The sequence below is a fragment of the Equus asinus genome, chromosome 20 (assembly GCF_041296235.1).
Source record: "Equus asinus isolate D_3611 breed Donkey chromosome 20, EquAss-T2T_v2, whole genome shotgun sequence".
NCBI lineage: Eukaryota > Metazoa > Chordata > Mammalia > Perissodactyla > Equidae > Equus > Equus asinus.
The window spans coordinates 113,256,697-113,277,912 of record NC_091809.1 but is presented as its reverse complement, the minus strand read 5'-3'; the positions used below and the strand labels follow the sequence as shown (position 1 = coordinate 113,277,912).

Genomic DNA, 21,216 nt, shown 5'->3' with positions numbered 1-21,216 from the left:
TCTTGTAACTGATTGAATACTGCACTGAAAGTGGGAAACAAAATGGGTGACTGGGGTCAGAGTGGTTACAGTGTATCAGCTGTTCACTCTCGTGATCGCCGGATGGACTGAGAGCTGAGGCTCCCTGCACTGCCAGCATCGCGAGGCAGGATCGTGCACATCCCATTGGCCCGGAAAAAGATCACCATTCAAACTTCTGAGCACCATTTCTACTGAACGTGTATCGCTTTCACACCATCGTAAAGAGGAAAACTTGTAAGTCAAACCATTTAAAGTGGAGAATTGTCTGTATTTTCAAATAAAAATTAGTAAAGTGACAGTGGATTTATAGCTCTTTATAGGTGGAAAAGGGCTAAAAGACTTGTATCTTAACATAGAAACTCAAGTATTCTCTGTTATTGTCAGCTGAGGCTGTATATTTCATCAAATGTTGACACAACCATTTGAGAAGAAGATGGGTGGGCCCTATAGCACTCATATCTAGTAACTGGTTTAGGACACTGAGATGATGAGTGTTACGTGAGCAATCTATAACATGACGATGCTTTTGGATAATAAAATACTTCAGTTTTCAATTCTTAAAAAAAAAACCAAACCCCAAAACATTCTGATTTTGTTGTTTAAAAAATTGTTTTCATTTTAATGATCTGAGTTAGTAACAAATATACAAAACTGTCCTTCACATTTCCAATTTCCATACATCGTATTATGGACCACTTAAAATTCTGGACTACAAATGCAAGTTTCTTTGTGTCCTTAACTTCAATTATTGTCATTTATAAAGGTGATTTGCAAAAACATGCATTTGTGAACACAGATGCCAAAGGTTGTACATGTAAGTTAATGCACAACCAAAAGCGTACATTGTCCATTTGTGCAGTTATGTGTCAAGTGCAACTGACACAGTTAGAAGCAATCATCCTCTGAAAAGCAGTCTTGAGAAACAGATGGAAGTATATCTTTAAACAAAAACTGTATTCTACAAATACAATAAAATTCACAAATGTGTACATCTGAAGCAACTCTTGAGACCCAAAGCTGACTCAATAACCCTGCTGCTATATTGGTTTTACGGAAATATCTCCAAAGTCATAGGCTGGTAAATAGCTGCTTTAAAGAAAATAAATATACATATTAAAAGGAAAGTAAGGCTTTAAACAATGTGAGAAAAGCTTTGAAAACAGTAATAATGTATGAATCATCTATAAGTTTTAAATTTTGGGAATTTAAGGAAATTTAGAAATGTAAAGATAATCTGAACACTTTTTAAGCCATTATAATTAAAGTTTTCTAGCTGAAAGTGTAATAGAAAAATGGGCAGTTTCTATTGTTGAACTACTATGATAATTCATAAATCATTATAAATTTATGACTTCAATAGAGGCTCAAGTAGTGGAAACTGGTTATTGTGCAAATGAAAAGCAGGAGCCTGCTTGCTTCTCCAAACAGCAATGTGAACTAGAAATAAACACCAACACAAAACGATTTTTTATACAAAATTATTTTCAGATATCAGAAGGTAGGAAAATCAAATCTTTCTTAAAAATGTTTTCCTGGGTTGTGCAACATGTGCTTTACCTCTTTGACTCAATCCACCCCCTAAAGTTATTTCTATTATAAATCTCAAACTGCCTGGCAAGGACTGTGAAGGCTAAACAGCTAGGTATTTGACATCATCCCCAAGGACAGACTGATGTATAGCTGTGTTAAGTGTCCCACTTTCTCTAAGGCCTGGAGTTTGAGGTCTGTCTATGCTACGTGGATCACATGACAGAGGATGGTGTCAAGTTACAACCAGGTCTCCTCCAGGCAGTCCTATAGACTTGGCCTCTGAAATCACAAAAACGCTTGTTTTACTAAAATGAATTCAACTGCAAACAGTTGGAGGGCATCTGTAGTTGAAAAGGAAATGGGTTATTTTCTACAAGAAACATCTCTATTTCCGAAGGGTCTTATCATGAAGAAAATGTGGCTAGTGGTTTCAAACAGGTACTTCGAGTTACCCTAAATGCAAGACGGCTTTTTAAAATATTTAAACCAACAATGATTCAGGAAAGTAAGCTGGGGGAGTAACATAAAGACTTGTAACACTACATTAGGAGATGCAGGATCTGCTGTGCACTTTGGAAATGAAAGCAACCAATTCTAGCCAGAGTCAATATCAGAAAGAAATACGGCTGCTTCCTACTCTTCTCCATTTAGCAAAATTAATTGTATGATGCTCATTGCTGATATTTTCTCACTTGAGTTAGGCAAAATGAATCAAATAAGTTACTTTTGTTTTCCAAATAAGCGGCCTAAACGGTTTTTTGTTTTAAACTTTCAGAAAGCAAACATTTAACCCTTGAGAGAAACTGCTATTATTGAGTATCCTGTCTAAAGGCAGGTACAAGGATTGTTGGATTAAGGATTATTGCTCTTAAAAAGATAACCATCAGAAACAAATATGTAAGTTTACCTCAAAATACTGATTTTTCACCCAATGCTACAAAGTTTCATTCTCAAATTGCGTCACATATTACCTTCAATTCTTTGCCAGTTTACTGAGGTTTTAGCTATTAGAAGTTGACCTATTAACTCAAAATCAAGGCAACAGCAATATCCACATACGTGTGTCTTATTTGGGCATTAAGCAGTAACACTGCTTTCTGGATAGGACTTAAGGCACTAAATGGTGGTAAAATAAACAAGTAGGATGATTAACAACATCTTTAGAATCCTAAAAAAGGAGATCATTTAGAAGGACACTAGTAAATCTTTTTCTCAAACAAATAAGGCATCCTGTTGGCAAACACAAATAAAATACAAGGTCATGTTGAACCTAATACATTCACTGTCTCAGCTAAACGACTCAAGACACGAGCTATGGAACTAAAGAAGGCTACGATATACGTCTAAAGGTTGGAAAGGCACCCAAAGGAGAGCTCCACCACTTCCAGTTCTCAGTTAGGTAAGCTGTGTTTAACACTGCATGAGGTCTACTAAACGTTTATTCTTCAAAATGTATAATGTGGTTAGATTTTTATTTTGATAAATCAGTTAATCAAGTGCTAATTTAGTAAGAAATTTATTTTCATGAATCAGGAAATTACTGCAGTGTCTAACACAACCCCATTTATAAAGCTAAACTAATTCTAGTACTAAATGCATATTCTGGATAACACTGAAGGAAATCTGTATAAACAAAAATGGTTACCTCAAGATAGAACTCACAATAGAAATTCAATATATATCTAAATAAGGTTTACTGAAAATAATGAAAAGTGTAGTACAGATACATCAAACATAATTATAACCACAACACATTCCTTGTGAAAAATACAACTATTAGTGAAATAAAATGTACGACTGAAAATTTTTCCAAAGGAAAATACTTTTCTTTGAGATAGGGAAAATAGTATGTCATTGTTTTTTCATCACAATATAATTTGACACAAAAAGCAGTCACAGAATTGCACCAATTCCACATCCAGTTTCCTGAACATGTTAAGAGTAAAAGGAGTTCGTAAAGCAGAATGCAGTTTCTGAATTTCATAAACTGTTGATATTCTCGTACAAAAATCACACCATATCTGTTTTCATAACGTACAATACTTTCCGTTTCGTGGCCAGACACGAATGCAAACATAGGCTTTCTGCCCCCTTTCTTTCATCCTGCTGTTTAGTCAGAGTCAGGAAAAAATTATCAAGTTACTTAAGTGTTATCTCTCTAGCAATAAAGAAAAATTGTATTTAGTGCATGCTTCATCATTTGTCAAAAAACATTTCTGAAAATAAAACTCAGTTACCCAATTGTTTACAAAATAGAAAAATCATTCATTAGGATACAAATGTCGTGGGATTTAGGTCCACTTCCGAAGGACTGAATTCCTTGGGAGCAACACTGTCCTTCAGCAGAGGTCACGATGCCAGTTCCCTGATCGGAGCAGGCGGGCCTGCAGGAGACCGCTGCTTGATATTCGATTATCTGAGGCCCCAGACCCTCTTTGATCACCCCTCTCCGCCATCTCATTAGTGCTACAAAATAGACAGCACTTTTGTGGAAATTGTTAGGAACATTTCTGCTGAACATGATTTAGAAGTTCTCCAAATTTTTCAAATAGGTCTTCCACCCATTTTACATTTTTCATACAAAGTTGAACAATTTCTTCCTGTCCTAAATCTTCATTTCTTTTCTGCACAGAAGAAATCTAAAATAAAGAGAATTGGCACATTAGCTTATACTTATCACTTTATAAGCTCTTCACAAGGGCTTACTGTTTCTGTATTCTGAATGAAAAGGGATTAAGTCACCTACAAGTAGGAATCTTTTTTTGGAAAAATCTATCCATGGAAAAGGATTATTTCAAATAAATTTGGGTTAAGTTTAATACTATCATTTTTGGCTCCATGGGGGCAGGGAGGAAGGCTAGGAAAAGTGGTTCAAACTTTCTCAATTCCTTTCAATTGTGTTAAAAGCTGAAAGGCAAATTTGGGGGTCAATTCTGCATTTCAAAGCACTGTGACAGCAGTCACCATATTTTACATGACCATCTTTACTTTCTCCTTTGCTAGACAGAGGTTCGATTTATGAACATCCTTCCACACTAAACCATGATCAAACATATCAGGTACAGCCTTGAGCCAACTTCACCCTTTTGGATTAGAAAATTGATAGTGCTGGTCAAAAAAAGGTAGTAATGTCTATAGTCATTTAACCTCTAAGCAAATTAATCCTTATATCCAATCCAAAAATGGTATTGTTGTCATACATAACTTCTGAGCAACTTAAATTATGGTATTTAATAGTTAACATTAAATTTTAATTATCATTCCTTCATGCCAAGGAACAGGTGTCCTATTTCTCTGCAATTAAGTGGGATAAGGCCATGCTAGTGATAAGAAGACAGCAGCGACTGAAGCGAATTACAGCAGAATCATCATACATTATGAGAGAACATGCAGCAAAGGACCATTTATTATGCCAAGGTACAGCAAGCTCTAACAGCTTAAAAACATTACCACTTACAGTTCCCACGAGAGGCGATGAGCCTCAGATTACTCTGAGCACTGAGCACAACAGATGACAGAGACTCCGAACAATAAGTCTTCTTGTTATTATTTACAGGAGAATATAGACACATTTTCTAACAATTGTCTTTAAAACATTAAAAAATACTGTACCTACAGTCTCCTTAAAATTTGGAAAAACACACATTTCTTTTTTAAAACAAGTGAAAAATAATTACCTCATCTTTACATATGAGATAAACATGATATTTATAATGATGCAGTGAATGATATAAAGAATACAACTGTATTTTCTCTGGATCAACAGCAAACTCCTATAAAAACAAAAGAGTTTACAGATATATTTATTTCATGGAGCTATCTGAGCTAAGAATACTTTTACAAAAGTACTAGACCAAAAGTCTCAATGGAAATCTTAAAAATGATTTCTATGGCTAGGCATTACCCTGTATTAATATCAACAAGAAGCTTATTCAAAAACAGAATTTAAATTGTATTTTAAAATCTTCATTCTTTTTCCCGAATATAAATATACACTATTCCAAAAAATTAAACATTATACAAAAATTCACACAGTAAACATATAATATGACTTATAAAGCAAAAGAATCCTATAATCTCTTGATTCAGAGATAAACGAGGTTAACAGCATTACAGTTATGCATTCTTCCATGTCCCCCCACACATATATTAACAACGCTAATTTTGTAAAGGGAAGGGAATCATACTATACATATTGTTCTGCAACTTTCTTTTTTATAACTAGTTTTTCACCTAACTAAAACTTGGATATCTTTCTCTTTATTACATATGCCCCCCCCAATATAAATTATATGAGGGCAGGGATTTTTGACCATTTTTCACTGTTTATTTGTGGTACTTAGAACTGTATTCGGCACACCATGGGCATTCAAAAATTTTAGTGAAAGAACAAATGAATCTACCTCTTCTTTTTGAAAAGTCCATAGCATTACATTATCTGAATGACTCTTTATTTATCCAGTCTCACAGTGATGATACATAACTGAACTGCTCTTACAATTCTGCAATGAGCAAATGCATGCTTTTATGCATTTGTAAATATGTTTCTACAGAATACATCTTTGATGTGGACTTGATATGTTGCTAAGCTGTTTTCTGAAAAAGCAGTAATTTAGACCATGTTTGAAATTGAATGGATTCCACTTTTAATAATTTTGCAGACGGAATCCAGACTGACTCCTATGGGAAGTGTGCACACTCACTTCTCTGTCTGCATTTGCATCCAATGACAAAAAAACTATATAAAAAAAATATAAATGCAGGCATAGGATGATTCCTTGCTTATTAGTCTATTTAAAAAATGTGTGAGCACCCACTGTCTGCCAGATACTGTGCTAGGCACTGGAGACAAAGACTAACACCAAGTCCCTCTTCCTTAGGCCAGAGCTGCTCATTTCTACCTGAGAAAGCTTCACAATTAACAGCATGGTAAACTGCTTGGTTATTTCAATGTTTTAAGTAGGAATTATACTAACAACTGGAAAAGGTATAATTACAACAATCAATATATACTCACTTGTGCAGATTTAGTGGTTGTTTTAGAAGTCCTTAGAGTTTTCTTATTATAAGCTCTGCCATTCATTTTGATTTTAGAAATGGCAGATCCCCCACTTTTTGCTTTAGAGTCTCGAGTAATTATTGTTAGTTCAGGAAAACTTTCCAAAGCACTCTTTAAAATAAAGCAAAAATAATTCACATCAGAAGAAAACTAATCTAAACTATTTCTAGCCATTCAAAATTTATTTTAAAAAATGCAGAAATATATACATATGTGTACATACACACACACAAATACATGTGTAGGGGATTGATGGATGTGGTAAATAAATACAATATACTCGTACATATACATACACATGTGGGTGTTTTAAACATGGCCACAAATTCTTTGCAGCTCCTCCCATCAAGACGTGGAATCTATTTCCCCATCCCTTGAATCTGGGCCAACCTCATGACCTGATTTAAGCAACAGCCTGTGACACTGTGGGGACTCCTGAATGAGGCAGAGAGTTCTTTCGAGTCATGCCTCTCTGGTTTCATGATAGGAGAAAGAGGGACACATGTAAGTTTCTTCAAAGCTCTACCAATTAAACCACTGTTAACACCCTGAAACTTGGCCACGCCCTGCTATGAAGAATTCATCTGACCCAGGATGAGAACAGAGGAAAACAAGATGCTTCTCTGGCTTTATCACTTCTCTTGCTTCACTGACCACAGGGAAAGCAGTTGTAAGACAGGAGTCTAAAACAGCCTGATGAGTTTTCTGACCACAATGGCATAGTACTACTGATAATTTAGTGGCCATGTGGCAGAACCAATTCCAGTCCATTCTTTAAAACCCACAGGCCTATTTATACCCTAACCTAGTTGGCAAATCAACTTGCAATAAAAAGCTACAAACACTAACTAAATAATATTTGTAGCTAAATCTAACTAGTTTAAATATTGTTTTAAAAAAAATTAAAGTGAGTTACCAGTATCATTTATTATTTTGACACTAAACGGGTTCAAGTGCTCCCATTATATATTTTTTCTCTTATATTTATTATTCAGAACATAGTTCTCATTCAATAAGCTCAATTTTTTTATAAACAGTTACAACCTTCAAGGCCACTCTCTTCCAAATTGTTTGAGTGCCCAAGCACCTGGCATTGTGACCCCTGAAACAGGACATTTTTTAACAGATAGTCTAATTTTTTTTAGATATAAGTGTAGGAGGGAACTAAGTTTAAGTTTCATCAAATAGAAATAATAGAATATTTGGCATTTCCTCCAGAGTGAGCTATCATTAATTTCTAGCTTCATTCTCTTAAATTATTTCTGCTTTTATTACATAGTTTGGTGCTTTCCATATAAAACATGCCCAGGTTTGAAAACTTTTGGACCCTGAATTACTATTTACAATAAATGGAACTTAAAGACAAAATAAGGATTCCAGATTTGGAAATAATGAACACCAGGTCAATGGAGATGAAAAGAGAATATTTAAATGATCTTTCTAATAAGCACAAGATGACTGGGAGTACATGGATTTCAAATGAAAACAGAACTTCAAAAGGCTTTAGGATTCCTAAAATTACCAAGATCATCATGGAAAATGGTGCTAATCATTTCCAAAAAATAGAAAATCTTTTCTAATATACTGTTTGTAACATTTTACATCAAATAATTCTAACTTTTAATAATGTATATTTTGGCTTTGAAATGCAAGTTACTATAAATAAAAATTATCAAAATTAATAAGTATAATTTCAAAATTAGACATTTTTTTCTGTGAAATAAGAATATGAAAACTAATTTTTCAATTTTCATCATAAACTACTGCATAAGTTTTAAATATCTACTGAGTCCATTAAATTCCAAGTGGTGGCTTTATTTTAATACAAGTTACTAGAGAACTGGTTTGACTTTCTAAAAACAGTTAGCCCAAACTGGTCATTTTTAAGATTTAGTAAATTTTTAGAAAACACACATCTAACAACATCCTATTGTCTGAAGAAAACATGACATTTCCCAAAGGGCTATTTCGTTAGAAGACAGCAGTTAAGCAGAAAATACTGGACTGGGAGTCAGTAGACCAAATTCTCAGTACTGGGCTTCTTACTAGCTTCTGACTTTTTTCTCAGCAAGTGCATGTCAGTGAAGAATACAGGACTACCAGCAGAGCTTGGGGTCACCTAGCAAAAATGAAGTCAAGTTTCACTTTTATGTGGAGTTCAGATAAAACAGGGATGTAAAAAAGCTATACAAATTACACAAAGGAGTTGAAAACATGTCCATGCAAAAGCCTGCACACGATGCGTATAGCAGTTTTCCTGATAAAACTGCCAGGATTAGGGAGCAACCAAGATGTCTTTCAGTGGGAGAACAGATACACTGTTATCTATCCAGACAATGGAATATTATTCAGTGCTAAAAAGAAATGAGCCATCAAGCCATGAAAAGACACGGCAGGGGCCAGCCTAGTGGCCAAGTGGCCAAGTTCGCGCACTCCGCTTTGGCGGCCCAGGATCCTGGGTGCTAACATGGCACCGCTCATCAGGCCATGCTGAGGCAGCGTCCCACACAGCACAACCAGAAGGACCTAGAACTAGAATGTACAACTATGTACTGGGGGGCTTTGGGGAGAACAAGAAGAAAAAAAAGAAAGAAGAAGATTGGCAACAATTGTTAGCTCAGGTGTCAATCTCTAAAACAGAAAAGACAAGACATGGCAGAACCTTAAATGCATATTACCAAGTGAAAGAAACCAATTTGAAAAGGCTACACACTGTGTGATTCCAACTGTATGACATTCTACAAATGATAAAACTATGGAGATAGTGAAAAGATCAGTGGTTGCCAAAGGTAGGAGGGAGGGAGGGATGAGTAGGCGGAGCACAGAGGATGTTCAGGGCAGTGAAACTAGTCTGTACGAGACCACAATGATACACACACGTCATTGTACATTTGTCCAAACCCTTAAAATGCACAACAGCAAGAGTGAACCGTAAGGAGATGCTGATAACGGGGAAAGTTGTTCATGTGTGGGGACGGGGTATATGGGAACTCTCTGTACTTTCTGCTCAATTTTGCTGTGAACCTAAAACTGCTCTAAAACTGAAGCCTATTTAAAAAAAAAAAAAGCTATACAAATGGATAAAAAAACTCCTCCCAAGGTAGATATAATCAAATGACTCTAGATGTTGTATGTTATACTTTGAATAAGCTGGAAATTTTTTGACTACTAAGTAGCTTCTATCATAATTTTTCTGAGTTTACATTAGCTTATTGTTGTTCTATATTTCTGATAACACCAAAACCAATTTGTGGTGCCAAGATAAATCAATGGATACATACATATCCCCTACTATTATGTGAGAATTAACTTTTGCTCAGATATTGAATAAAGCACACAAGTAAAGGGAATGTTAACAACTGTGCTAGACCAATTCTCATTACAGGTGAAATGAGAAAATTTTTTAAACGTTTAGAAGAAAAACAAGATTGGAATACAGTAGTTTAAAGCAAGTACTTTTGAAAACATTTGGAAATTATTATATAAAAGGAAAACTAGAAAAATATAAAAGCCTGAAAAATGAATTTAAGCAGAAAAAAGCAAATGATTAACACTAAGAATGTGCTTATTAATACAATAAAAAGACAAGCTAAACAGACTCACAATGAATAAAAATCAAATTTTTTGTTGGTTGAAAATTTTATGAAACTGAAAATGACTTTCATAAATTTTCCATCCTATTACGCCTAAGACTATGATTGCCACTGAGTTTTGCTAATAAATCATCTGAAGGAAATACCTTGAATGACTGATCCAAGTGGAGATTCAAAAGAAGTCTCTTTCGATTATCATTCAGCATGCTATCTATTTTTTTCATATGAGGCAAAAGTAGCTCATCTAAAACAAGATAAACATTTATTGGAATAGGATAAACTATCAACAGAAAATCTTGTTAAAAATCTGTCTTTGTCTCAAAACATTATTAAGACCTTAGCCGAGTAAGAAAGCAGCAGCGCAGTGTATGGACAGGATGAAACTCCTGCGTTCTAACCCGTCCTTGCCTCTAGAATTAACTGACACACAACATGACCAGTGGGCAACTGCCTAATTTCTCCAGAACTCATTTACCATCTGAACAGTAAGAGTACTACAGGATATAAATTTATCTAACATTATAAAATTTTATAAAATACTAAGTATGATATTCTTAATTCACTACAGTTTAAGAAAAAGAAAAATGATCAAAATCCAGTGTGAAAAATACAAGGGAAGAGTCAAAAGACTTATTTCAGAAAGGGAAACTAAAAGTATGACAAAGATCCTACTCAAAGCTTTGTGCTTTGTCACCCCTGAAACTTTAAGCTTGTTTGAGAAAAGCACTTCCAGAGTGTAAAGTTAATTACTTTTGGTGCTGTTTTAAAGACTTTAGAATACAGACTGTTTCTTAATTTATCAGCATAATAACATATTTTTATAATACTAATGACCTTTCTGAAAATGTATATATAATCCTCAGAATCTGGTTACTAATTTCATAGTTCAATAAAATGTTTGGAATATAAACACAAGCACAGTGACCATCAGAAGAACACCTCCTCTAATTGAAGAAAAGGTCCTTAGTGTGCAATGCTTTCTAAGCTCACTAGAACACACCTGATAGTTTTCTTTTATCTTTCCAGTAGTGATTAAATCAATTCAAATACTACAAGAATTTACATTTCACAAAAACAAGTTTCAAACATTTGTGGATTATTTTAAAGTATTATAACCATTAAAATCTTTCCCCCTTATATTAAATGGAGAAAAATCAGAAAACAATGATAAACAGTAGGGAAAAAAGTCATTTAAAATACAACTGCCCAGAAATGACCATTACTAACAGATGCATATTTGATGATGCAAGGAGTTTTGATTGACAGGGAAAACACTTAATGGCAAAAAGCCAACATGGGGAATTAACTATTGGGTTTTAGTAATGGTTCTTCTACCACTAACTTGTTCTATAACTTCAGGAAACATATTTTGTCTCTTTGAACCTTCATCTACAAAATAAATGTTTTGGGGCCAGCCCGGTGACATAGTGGTTAAGTTTGTGCACTCCACTTCGGTGGCTCGGGGTGTGCAGGTTCAGATCCCAGATGGGGACCTAGCACCACTTGTCAAGTCACACTGTGGCGGCATCCCACATAAAACAGGGGAAGATTGGCACAGATGTTAGCTCAGGGCCAATCTTTCGGACAAAAAGGTAAATAAATAAATGAATAAATGCTTTAAACCAGGTAATTTCTAATGTCCCCTCCAGCCCTACATGACTCTAAAATGACTGATGTACAGATTACTGTCTCTGATTATACGGTCAAAAAAGCAATGGACCAGAAACTAGAAAACCCTTGGACTTTAATCCTTTCTCTGCTTCTTCCAAGTTGTGGGCTCTTAAGCAAGTCACTTAACCTCTTTGAGCCTCTCACTGTCTTCATCCACAAAATGGCTAAATTGTTCTGGGATTAAAGTAGAATAACATATGTCAAAGTATGTGGAAATAATAAAACAATACATATTTTTAGGCACTGCTGTTGAAGCATATTGTTACTGACTATGCTTTGCTATTATCTTTTGATCTTACACCCATAGAATCATTTTGACAGAAGAAGGGTAATAGAAACTGGCTCATTAATCCTTTCATTCATCTTTCTAGTTGTCCCTGGTGAATGCTATAGCAGCTGAAGGGTAAACATTAGTGAGCAACATTAGATATATTTTATATAGTTTATTTATATATCAACTCCATCCCCACTTTACTATAAGAAAGATTAATAAAGCAAGAGTGTAAAGGAATAATATTAATGAATATAAGACAATGCATATATTGTTTTAGTACTAACTGATTAGGAAATAATTACTTTGTGATATAGCTTTTACTGGACACAAATATACACTTTTAATCTTTACACCATTATTATCCAGTTCATCTAATTATTAGAAAACACAATATATTGACATCTGGACCCTGCATGTAATACAGACACTGAGTGGAATATTGTAAAGCTCATAAAGATTCTTAAAATTGAAAGAAACTAGCAGATAGTTACATAATTTTCCCATGAGTAGAGATCAGTAAAAATACATTCAATATACAGTTATTCAAATATTCAGATAATTAATGAAAAGATATGACCATTCTATAGAATCAATATATCATGAATTTGTTAACTGACAAAAACCATACATTAAACGCACAACTAACAGACAAGGACAACAAAGACCCGGGAAGTGCTACTCAGCAGACTATATACCGTTGCTCTTCTCTAGGGCTTGCATCGTGTCGGGGTCCAGGGCAATGCTGACAAGCAATTCCATGTAGCTTTTAAAGGTTTCCTTCATCGCTCTTGTGTTCAAAAAACGAGTGACAAAGGGAGCTGGAGGATCAAATGCTGGGAAGGAGAAAGGATGAAATGTTAAATATCCCTTCCTGACAACTTAAGAACAATTTTATCTGTAACAAGAGCCTATAAACAGATTAAAGGTTGTAGATAAAATTTCTTAAGATTCAAGGTTCTCCCCTCTGACTTTAAACACCCCAAGTGAGACATTCTCAAAGCTGGTTTGCACATCACAATCACTAGAGAGCTTTAAAAAAAAAAATCCAGATTGATGGACTTATTAAGACAGAATCTTGTTTGGGGGGGGGGGGCAGGTAGTGGTGATGAAGCTTGCACATTATACTTCAAAAAAGGTTCCCAGCTAACCCTAACCCTAACCCTAACCCAACACCAGCCCAGCATTTGGAACCATCAGCCCCAGAGGAACCTGTTTCTCCTCCCTCGGCCTTACCACAGACATCTGCTGCCAGGCTGTGCTACTCCAGAATACGTGGTTTCTCTATATTCAGGTAGTAAAAAAGCCATAAGACATCTAATGTATGAGTTAACAGATAAATAACTCCTCTTTTCACTTCTGTACCTAAATTACTGTAAAAGTATGGTCTAGAGCCAAGACATATTAAAAAAAGTTTTTTAATGTAAACACAGCCCATGCACAGAGAAAATTTCACTCAAATTTAATGGCAAGAACTGTAGGATTAGAAGTGTGTCTCAGTTTTGACTTTTTAATTCAAATATATAACTATTTTCACAGCCTTTAACAGCACTTTTCAAATTATGGTCCAAGGATCCCTCAGGAACTCTCCCAAGACCCTTTCAGCAGTCTCTGATATTGAAATTTTCCTAGTAATATTAAGATCTTATACACCTTTTTCACTCTGTTGACATTTATAAAAGTAATGTTGGATAAAACCGTTGGTGCCTTACTTAGCATGAATCAAGGCAGTGACACCAAACTGAACCAGTAGCCACAAACTTTGCCACGACTTTGTTATCTCACTGCCATGCATCTGAAGGGGCAAAAAAGCCAATTCCACTCTAGTCCTTGACGAATCAGTAAAAATTATTAATTATATTAAATCTTTACCCTTAAGTAAAGGTCTCAATGTTCCATGTGATGAAATGAGAGGTACACAAAAAGCACATCTGCTATGAAGTACAACAGTCACCTCCAGGAAAAGCACGATCCAATCGTTTGAGTTACAAAATGACCCAGCCACTCTTTGCCTCATGGGACACCCTTTTTATTTGAAAGAATGACTGACAGACACACTATGCCTATACAGACTTGGATATCTGGCAGGTGTTTTCTTAAAAATTAATGACATAAACTTGTCACTTCAAGGAAAACAACTCACAGTACTGTTGCTAATAATAAAATTTGAGGTTTCAAGTAAAAATTAGAATTCTGGAAAACTTGCATCCACCACTGTGAGCCTGGCAATGTCCCAATGTTTAAAGACATCATTGATGAGATCAGTGGTGGTATTAATATATGTTATTTTTTGATACTGTAAAAATGCATGGCCTAAATGTAAGAGCTAAAACCATAAAACTCTTAGAAGAAAATATAGGGGTAAATCTTCATGATCTTGGATTTGGTGATGGATTCTAAATATGACACCAAAAGCATGAGCAACAAAAGAAAAAATAGACAAATCTGGCTTCATTAGAATTGCAAACTTTTGTGCACCACAGGACATTATCCAGAAAATGAAATATCAACATTTAGCACAAGAGAAAATATTTTTAAATCATATATCTCATAAGGGTTTAAGATCTAGAATATATAAAGAACTCTACAACTCAAGTTCAAAACGAGAAATGACTCAATTAAAAAATGAGCAAAGGATTTCAATAGACATTTCTCCAAGTAAGACAAGCAAATGGCCAGTAAGCACTGAAGAGATGCTCAGCATCCTAAGTCGTTAGGGAAATACAAATCAAAAATGCAATGAGGGGCCAGCCCCGTGGCACAGCGGTTAAGTTCACACGTTCCACTTTGGCGGCCCGGGGTTCGCCGGTTAGGATTCCGGGTGCAGACATAGCACCACTGGGCACGCCATGCTGTGGTAGGCACCCCACATATAAAGTAGAGGAGGATGGGCACGGATGTTAGCTCAGAGCCAGTCTTCCTCAGCAAAAAGAGGAGGATTGGTAGCAGATGTTAGCTCAGGGCTAATCTTCAAAAAAAAAAAAAAGCAATGAGATACCACTTCACACCTACTAGAAGGGCTATAACCAAAAAACCAAAAAATAATAAGTGTTGGTGAGGATGTGAAAAAATGAGAACCCCCATGCATTGCTGGTGAGAATATAAAATGATGCAGTCACTATGGAAAACTGTTTGGTGGTTCCTCAAAAAGCTAAACATACAATTATCATATGACTCAGCAACTCCACTTCTAGGTATATAGCCAAAAGAATTGAAAACAACACAAACAGATATTTGTATTCCATGATTCATTACAGCATTGTTTACAATAGCCAAAAGGTGGAAACAACCCAAGTGTCCAAAGCAGATGAATAGATAAACAAAATGAACATACGATGGATAAACTTACAATGGGAGAGTATTCAGACATAAAAAGGACGAAAGTTCTAATACATACTATAAATATGGATGAACCTTGAACACATTACGCTAAGTGAAATAAGCCAGACATACCTATATCAGATATTTAGAGCAGGCAAATTTATAGAGACAGAAAAGAGATTATCTGAGATTACCAGTGGCGGGGGAAGGGGAGAATGGGGAGTTATTGCTTAGGGTTACAAAGTTTCTGTTTGGGGTGATGAAAAAGTTTTGGAAATAGATAGTTGTGGCAGTTGCACAATGGTGTGAATATAATTAATGCTACTGAACTGTACACTTAAAAGTGGCTAAAATGCTGAATTTTATATCTATTCTACCACAACATTTTTAATGTGAAAAAACATGAAACAGAATATGTACATTAATGAGCTAAAAAATATTTTCACATGACCAATGAATAATGTTATAAAATCATTGATCATGATACCCTTGAGATACATTCAAAGAGTAAGACAAACCAATACAATAATCTTTGTAACAAGGATGAAAAGTTGGAGAAACTACCACTTGCCAAGTTTATCAAATAAAAAACTCTGAGTATCAAAGAAAAATACTCATAATTATCTGGAAAGGTATTTAAAATACTCTTCCCTTCCCCAACGATATATCTATGTAAGGCTCAGTTTTCTTCATATACTTTAACCAAAATAATATATAATAACAAATTGAATGTATGAGCTAATAGGAAAATGTTACTCTTCTAACTAAATACTGTTAGTTTAGAAAAATACAGTTGTTAAAAATACAATTTAATATGTAATGGATTTATTTTAAATAAATTTTTTAAATTTCTGTTTTAATTGACGTTCGGTAAATATAAATAGCTACAGCCCACAAAAACAAAAATGTTTTGCAATCCTCAATAAATTTGAAGATTATAAAGATTATAATATATATAGATTATAAAATTTTGAAACAGTTTGAAAATCAGGCTATAAATCTAGGTTTATTATCAATATTTGCCTTCTTTTTAAGAAGCACTAAAAATGCTTGCCTATTAGTGACAACTAGTGGTAACTCATTTGAGGACGCTGTACAACTGAGTGCAAATTGAGAACCCAAACCTGTCTATTCTAAACACTAGGCAGGAACACTAAGAGCAAAAATTACACATAATGCCTTCCAAACACACTCAAAGCACTGAATTTCTTTATAAACCCTGATGTGCACACTTCTAAACAACCATTCATAAGCAGCTTTTAAAAACAATACATTTAAAGTAGACTTCTACACTGAGGAATATTTATTATGATTCTGTTTCTATTCAAACACTCTCTAAGGTCAGCTCCCAAGCAATGATACTTGTAATGACAGTACTCATCCTGGACATCGAGGTCAACAGTACCTGCAACATCCAAGTCATCGCTCAAGTTCTGCCAAGATTACATCCTGAATTTCTCAAATGTGTCTCCTCTACCCCTGCTGCCACAACTGAGGTTCAGACTTCCAATTTATACCTGAACTATTATGTCTTGTAATTCAAATTCAGATTTTACCGTGTTGCTCCCTCCTTAACTCCCTCCAAGGACTCTCATTTTGCTACAGGATCCCAAGCTTTTCAGCTTTAGCATGGCAAACACAACTTTCCATCACCCTTTCGTCTTTTCCTGCCTACCTTCAACTTTATGCTCTAGAAGAAGACAGGTCAACAAACTTTTTCTGTAAAGGGCCAGAGAGTAAATATTCAAGGCTTTAATGGTCATGTGCTTTCTGTAGCAACTACTCAAATCTGCCACTGCAGTGGGAAAGCAACTGTATGAAAACACGTAAATGAATCGGTGTTCCAATAAAACTCCATTTACAAGAATAGGCTGCAGATCAGATTTAGCCCACTGGCCAGTTTGGTAACCTCTGCTCTAGACTACTGAACTGCCTGAAATTTCTTATATATATTACACAAGTTTGATGGCTGATGGAATGTGTGCTGGTATATTTTTGGGTTTTACAACTATCCCAGGTTTACTTTCTAATAAAGTAAATATCAATATATATAGCCTACATAACTGCTCTTTGGTGTCTTCAACAGTTTTAAGAGTGTGAAAGGGTTCTAAGGTCAAAAAGTTTGATAACTGCTAATCTATTTCAACCTTTTCATTTTATAAAAGAGAAAACTAAGGCACAGAGAGGTTACCTAGCTAAGTCACGGGCAGCTGGCTGGCAGCTAACAGATCCAGAGAAGTATGCAGTAATGCAGTATATTATAAAATTAACAAACATATTCCATTTTTATATGGAAGTATATATTATTATATACATTACTCTATCCTATTAACTAGTTTCAGAGTTGCTGCTTCCTAGGCTTGTTTTATTCTTTTCTTCTGGCATAAACATAGACTCAAAAGTCTGGAGCTAGAGGACTCTTGGTCAACCATCTGATCTAACCCCATCCTGCCCTGAGGTGAGAGAACTGGCCTCACTAAGGCTAGAGCTCACAAAGGTCTTCTTCCAGTTCACTGCCTTTTCTGTCTGACAAGGCTGTATGAGTTGGCAAACTGTGCTTTCAGTTAGTGTGTTCAGGAATTGTGAATTTATTTTTATAAAAGCCTAAGCAGAACTTAACTAGGTAGCTAAATCCCCTAAAAAAAATAAATTTTGAATCGTCAGCATCACTGCTCCTCTCCATTTACGTAGATAATCTAGAGTTACCAGGGTATTCATTTCATGGAGAACTCACCCTCATCATCACTGCCACTAGAATGGATCTCAGGAGATGAGTCAGATTGGGAAGATGAAAACTCTTCTTTCCATTTCTTCCGTTTCTTTGGTGGTGGCTCAGCCTTTACTTTTAGCTGTTTAACTTTGGGTTTCAAGGAAGGGGCTTTTGTGGTTACAGGTTTTGGTGCTGGAGGATCAAAAGTTTTACTGCTGCTGCTTGGCTTAGCCTCAAGAGTTCTGCAACGTCACAAACAAACTTCATTAACACTGAAATACTATTAAAATAAATTAGACCAAAAGAAAAGAGAAACAGTGGAAAAGTTTATTTAATTACCTCACCAACATCTCCAAAATAAAGTCCAAGTCCTACACAAGGCCACTGGTGATTCCCCCAAAATTCTCTTGGAATATTCTTTAACCACTTACGTTCAACATTCAGCTATTAAAGGACTACTAGTTCAATCCCTATTTGTCTCTCTTCACTCTTCCCCTCCCTTTATGAACTGATTGTCCTCAATATGAGGCTGTACAACAGACGATTAATGGGCTTTAGGAAGTAATGCATGATGAACCCTTGATAGCCACATCTATCTCTGATCATCAGAAACTCACACAGGCTCCAGTGGTGACAGGTTTTGATTTAGAGACCCAACTGTATCTGTCCTAGAGCCCCTCAAGAAGATTTGCTGTAGGCCAGTCCTAGAGATTTGATTGGATAAAATTCCATCCTAAGAATAAGGTGGGCTGCTTCCAGTAAGTTGGAATCTTAATTAAACTAGATCTTCCTAGCATCTGATTGAGAATATCTAGGGTCACATTCTCTTTCCCATACAGATCACAAGGAATGTGGCTAGGTCAGATTCACGGTCCAGACAATACAGAGTCACATTAATATATGAGGATAATTCTACTATACACTTGCCTAGAGATGTACAGGTCTTATAGTCTTTTCTCAAAAGTTACTTCATTTTAAATTTGACATTCCATTATTATTTTCATTTTATGGATAAAAAGGGGGCTTCAGAAAGAGTGCCTTACTACAAGTATATTACATAAGAAAATAAATACCTGATAGCTTGTGAAGGCTTACTTCTTGGCTTTTTGGAACATACTCTGACATATTCCTTTTTGTTTGTGTTTTCAATGAACTTCACGTATATCTTTTTGTATTTACTCTTTGCATCTCCAAAATATCCAAGGTACTATGGAAAGAAACAAGGTACTAAGGAAAGGAACATTTGAATTACATAATTATACATTCTGTACATAAAATATTACTTTGTCGGCTTGATTGACTATCATACAGCTATCCTTCAAGTCTTTCAAATGCAGCTCTGGCCAAGCTAATTTCACCTGAATAAAAATGAGCCCAACTTCATTCATAAGTACAAGCCCCTACACAGAAGCAATCATCAGATGTTTACTTACTCAATGCTATTAAACTACCTAAGGACAAAAGAATAACTTCTATAAGTCTTCTGGTACATCAGGATGTTTGACTGGCAGAATAATCAATATAAGAGCTTCTGAGCTTATCTGAACTCTTCACAGACTAACACTAATTCCTTTCCTTTATTTAAAAAAAAAAAAACTTAAGGAACAGTATAAAGTGTTTTCATTTTAAGCTGCTGGTAGTTACACATTGAATTTATTTTAAAATCAGACTATTAGGGGCTGGCCCCGTGGCCGAGTGGTTAAGTTCACGCGCTCCGCTGCAGGCGGCCCAGTATTTCATTGGTTCGAATCCTGGGCGCGGACATGGCACTGCTCATCAAACCACTCTGAGGCAGCGTCCCACATGCCACGACTAGAAGGACCCACAACGAAGAATACACAACTATGTACCAGGGGGCTTTGGGGAGAAAAAGGAAAAAAATAAAATCTTAAAAAATAAATAAATAAAAAAAATAAAATCAGACTATTAGAGTATCATATACTCTGTAGTTCAAACTTTATGCTATTTTATATCAGAAATGCTCAATATAAACTATATTTAAATTTAAACCATTCTATATTTTCCCCAGGATCACTGTCAAAAAATAGTTAAGGGTAATGTAAACAAGCATTTTACTTACACTGTTTGTAGCAGCAAATTCTCTTTGCCCATCTCGAATTTCCGGAACAAACTTCTGTAATAAAGCTTTTTGTACTTTCCAAATAGCTGGGGGTTCTTTTCCTATTTTTAAAGCCTCCTGTAATAAGCAGAATTAATTACATTTATAAAAACTAGAACTTAGCCTAAATTTATAGAATCTTAGAGCTGAAAGGAATCTTAAAGACCTGTCTACCTCAACCTTTTATCTTTTACCTAGCTGACTTGCAATAATTCTCCTAAGCTGGCTATTCAGTCTCTGCTTAAATTCTTCCACAAATAGGGAGCACACCAACATGCAAAGTAGCCTATTACCATTTCGTACAGCTATTGGAAAGTTTTCTTCTAGTGATATTACCATACATTATTTATGCAATTTTATAACATTATGTATATATTCAAAAAGACAGAAACAAACATGCTAAAATATTAACAGTAGTTAATTGTGAATGGAAGGAATATAGATTAATTTGATGTTATATTCCTAATTGTCCTTTTTAATGCCATTCCTCTCCATCCTAACCAAAGAATAAAATCAAAAACAAGCAAACAAAAACCCAAGAATCGGTTTTCTTGAACATAGCTAAAATTTTCTTGTATGAAATTGTAACATTCAGCTCAGGATTTTTACAATCTGAAATTATGAGAATAAGTCTAATTTTATTTTACATTATATTCCTGTTATTTTCTTTAAACTTTTAAATGAGATAAATGACCATTTTCTCCAAACTCCTAATAATACAAAGAGTTGGGAGCCTTGAAAAACATTGACATTTCAAAACTGCTCTAACTACTAGTACCTAATCCAACATACTGACTAGTCAGAAATATATAAAACTGAGATATAAGTTAAAATTATTTTAAGCTATTTTCTTTTGAAAAATATCTCACGTCTACTAGTGTATCATTTAACAATTACGACAACTTAGAATAATTATAAAAA

At 35.0% G+C, this 21,216-nt stretch overlaps 1 protein-coding gene across 6 annotated transcripts in view; it reads right to left on the bottom strand.

Annotated features, from left to right (window-relative positions):
- Positions 1-605: 605 nt before the first annotated feature.
- QSER1 (glutamine and serine rich 1) overlaps positions 606-21,216 on the bottom strand; it is a 76,186-nt gene continuing 55,575 nt past the window's right edge. For all 6 annotated transcript variants that reach the window (XM_044752767.2, XM_070491445.1, XM_070491447.1 and 3 more), the window contains 8 exons: positions 20,257-20,373; positions 19,250-19,383; positions 18,201-18,418; positions 12,844-12,981; positions 10,350-10,447; positions 6,569-6,721; positions 5,229-5,324; positions 606-4,190 (listed from right to left, as the gene is read on the bottom strand). In XM_044752767.2, coding sequence (XP_044608702.2) covers positions 4,050-4,190; positions 5,229-5,324; positions 6,569-6,721; positions 10,350-10,447; positions 12,844-12,981; positions 18,201-18,418; positions 19,250-19,383; positions 20,257-20,373 — 1,095 coding nt within the window. In that variant the 3' untranslated portion in view covers positions 606-4,049. The remainder of the gene's footprint in view (positions 4,191-5,228; positions 5,325-6,568; positions 6,722-10,349; positions 10,448-12,843; positions 12,982-18,200; positions 18,419-19,249; positions 19,384-20,256; positions 20,374-21,216) is intronic.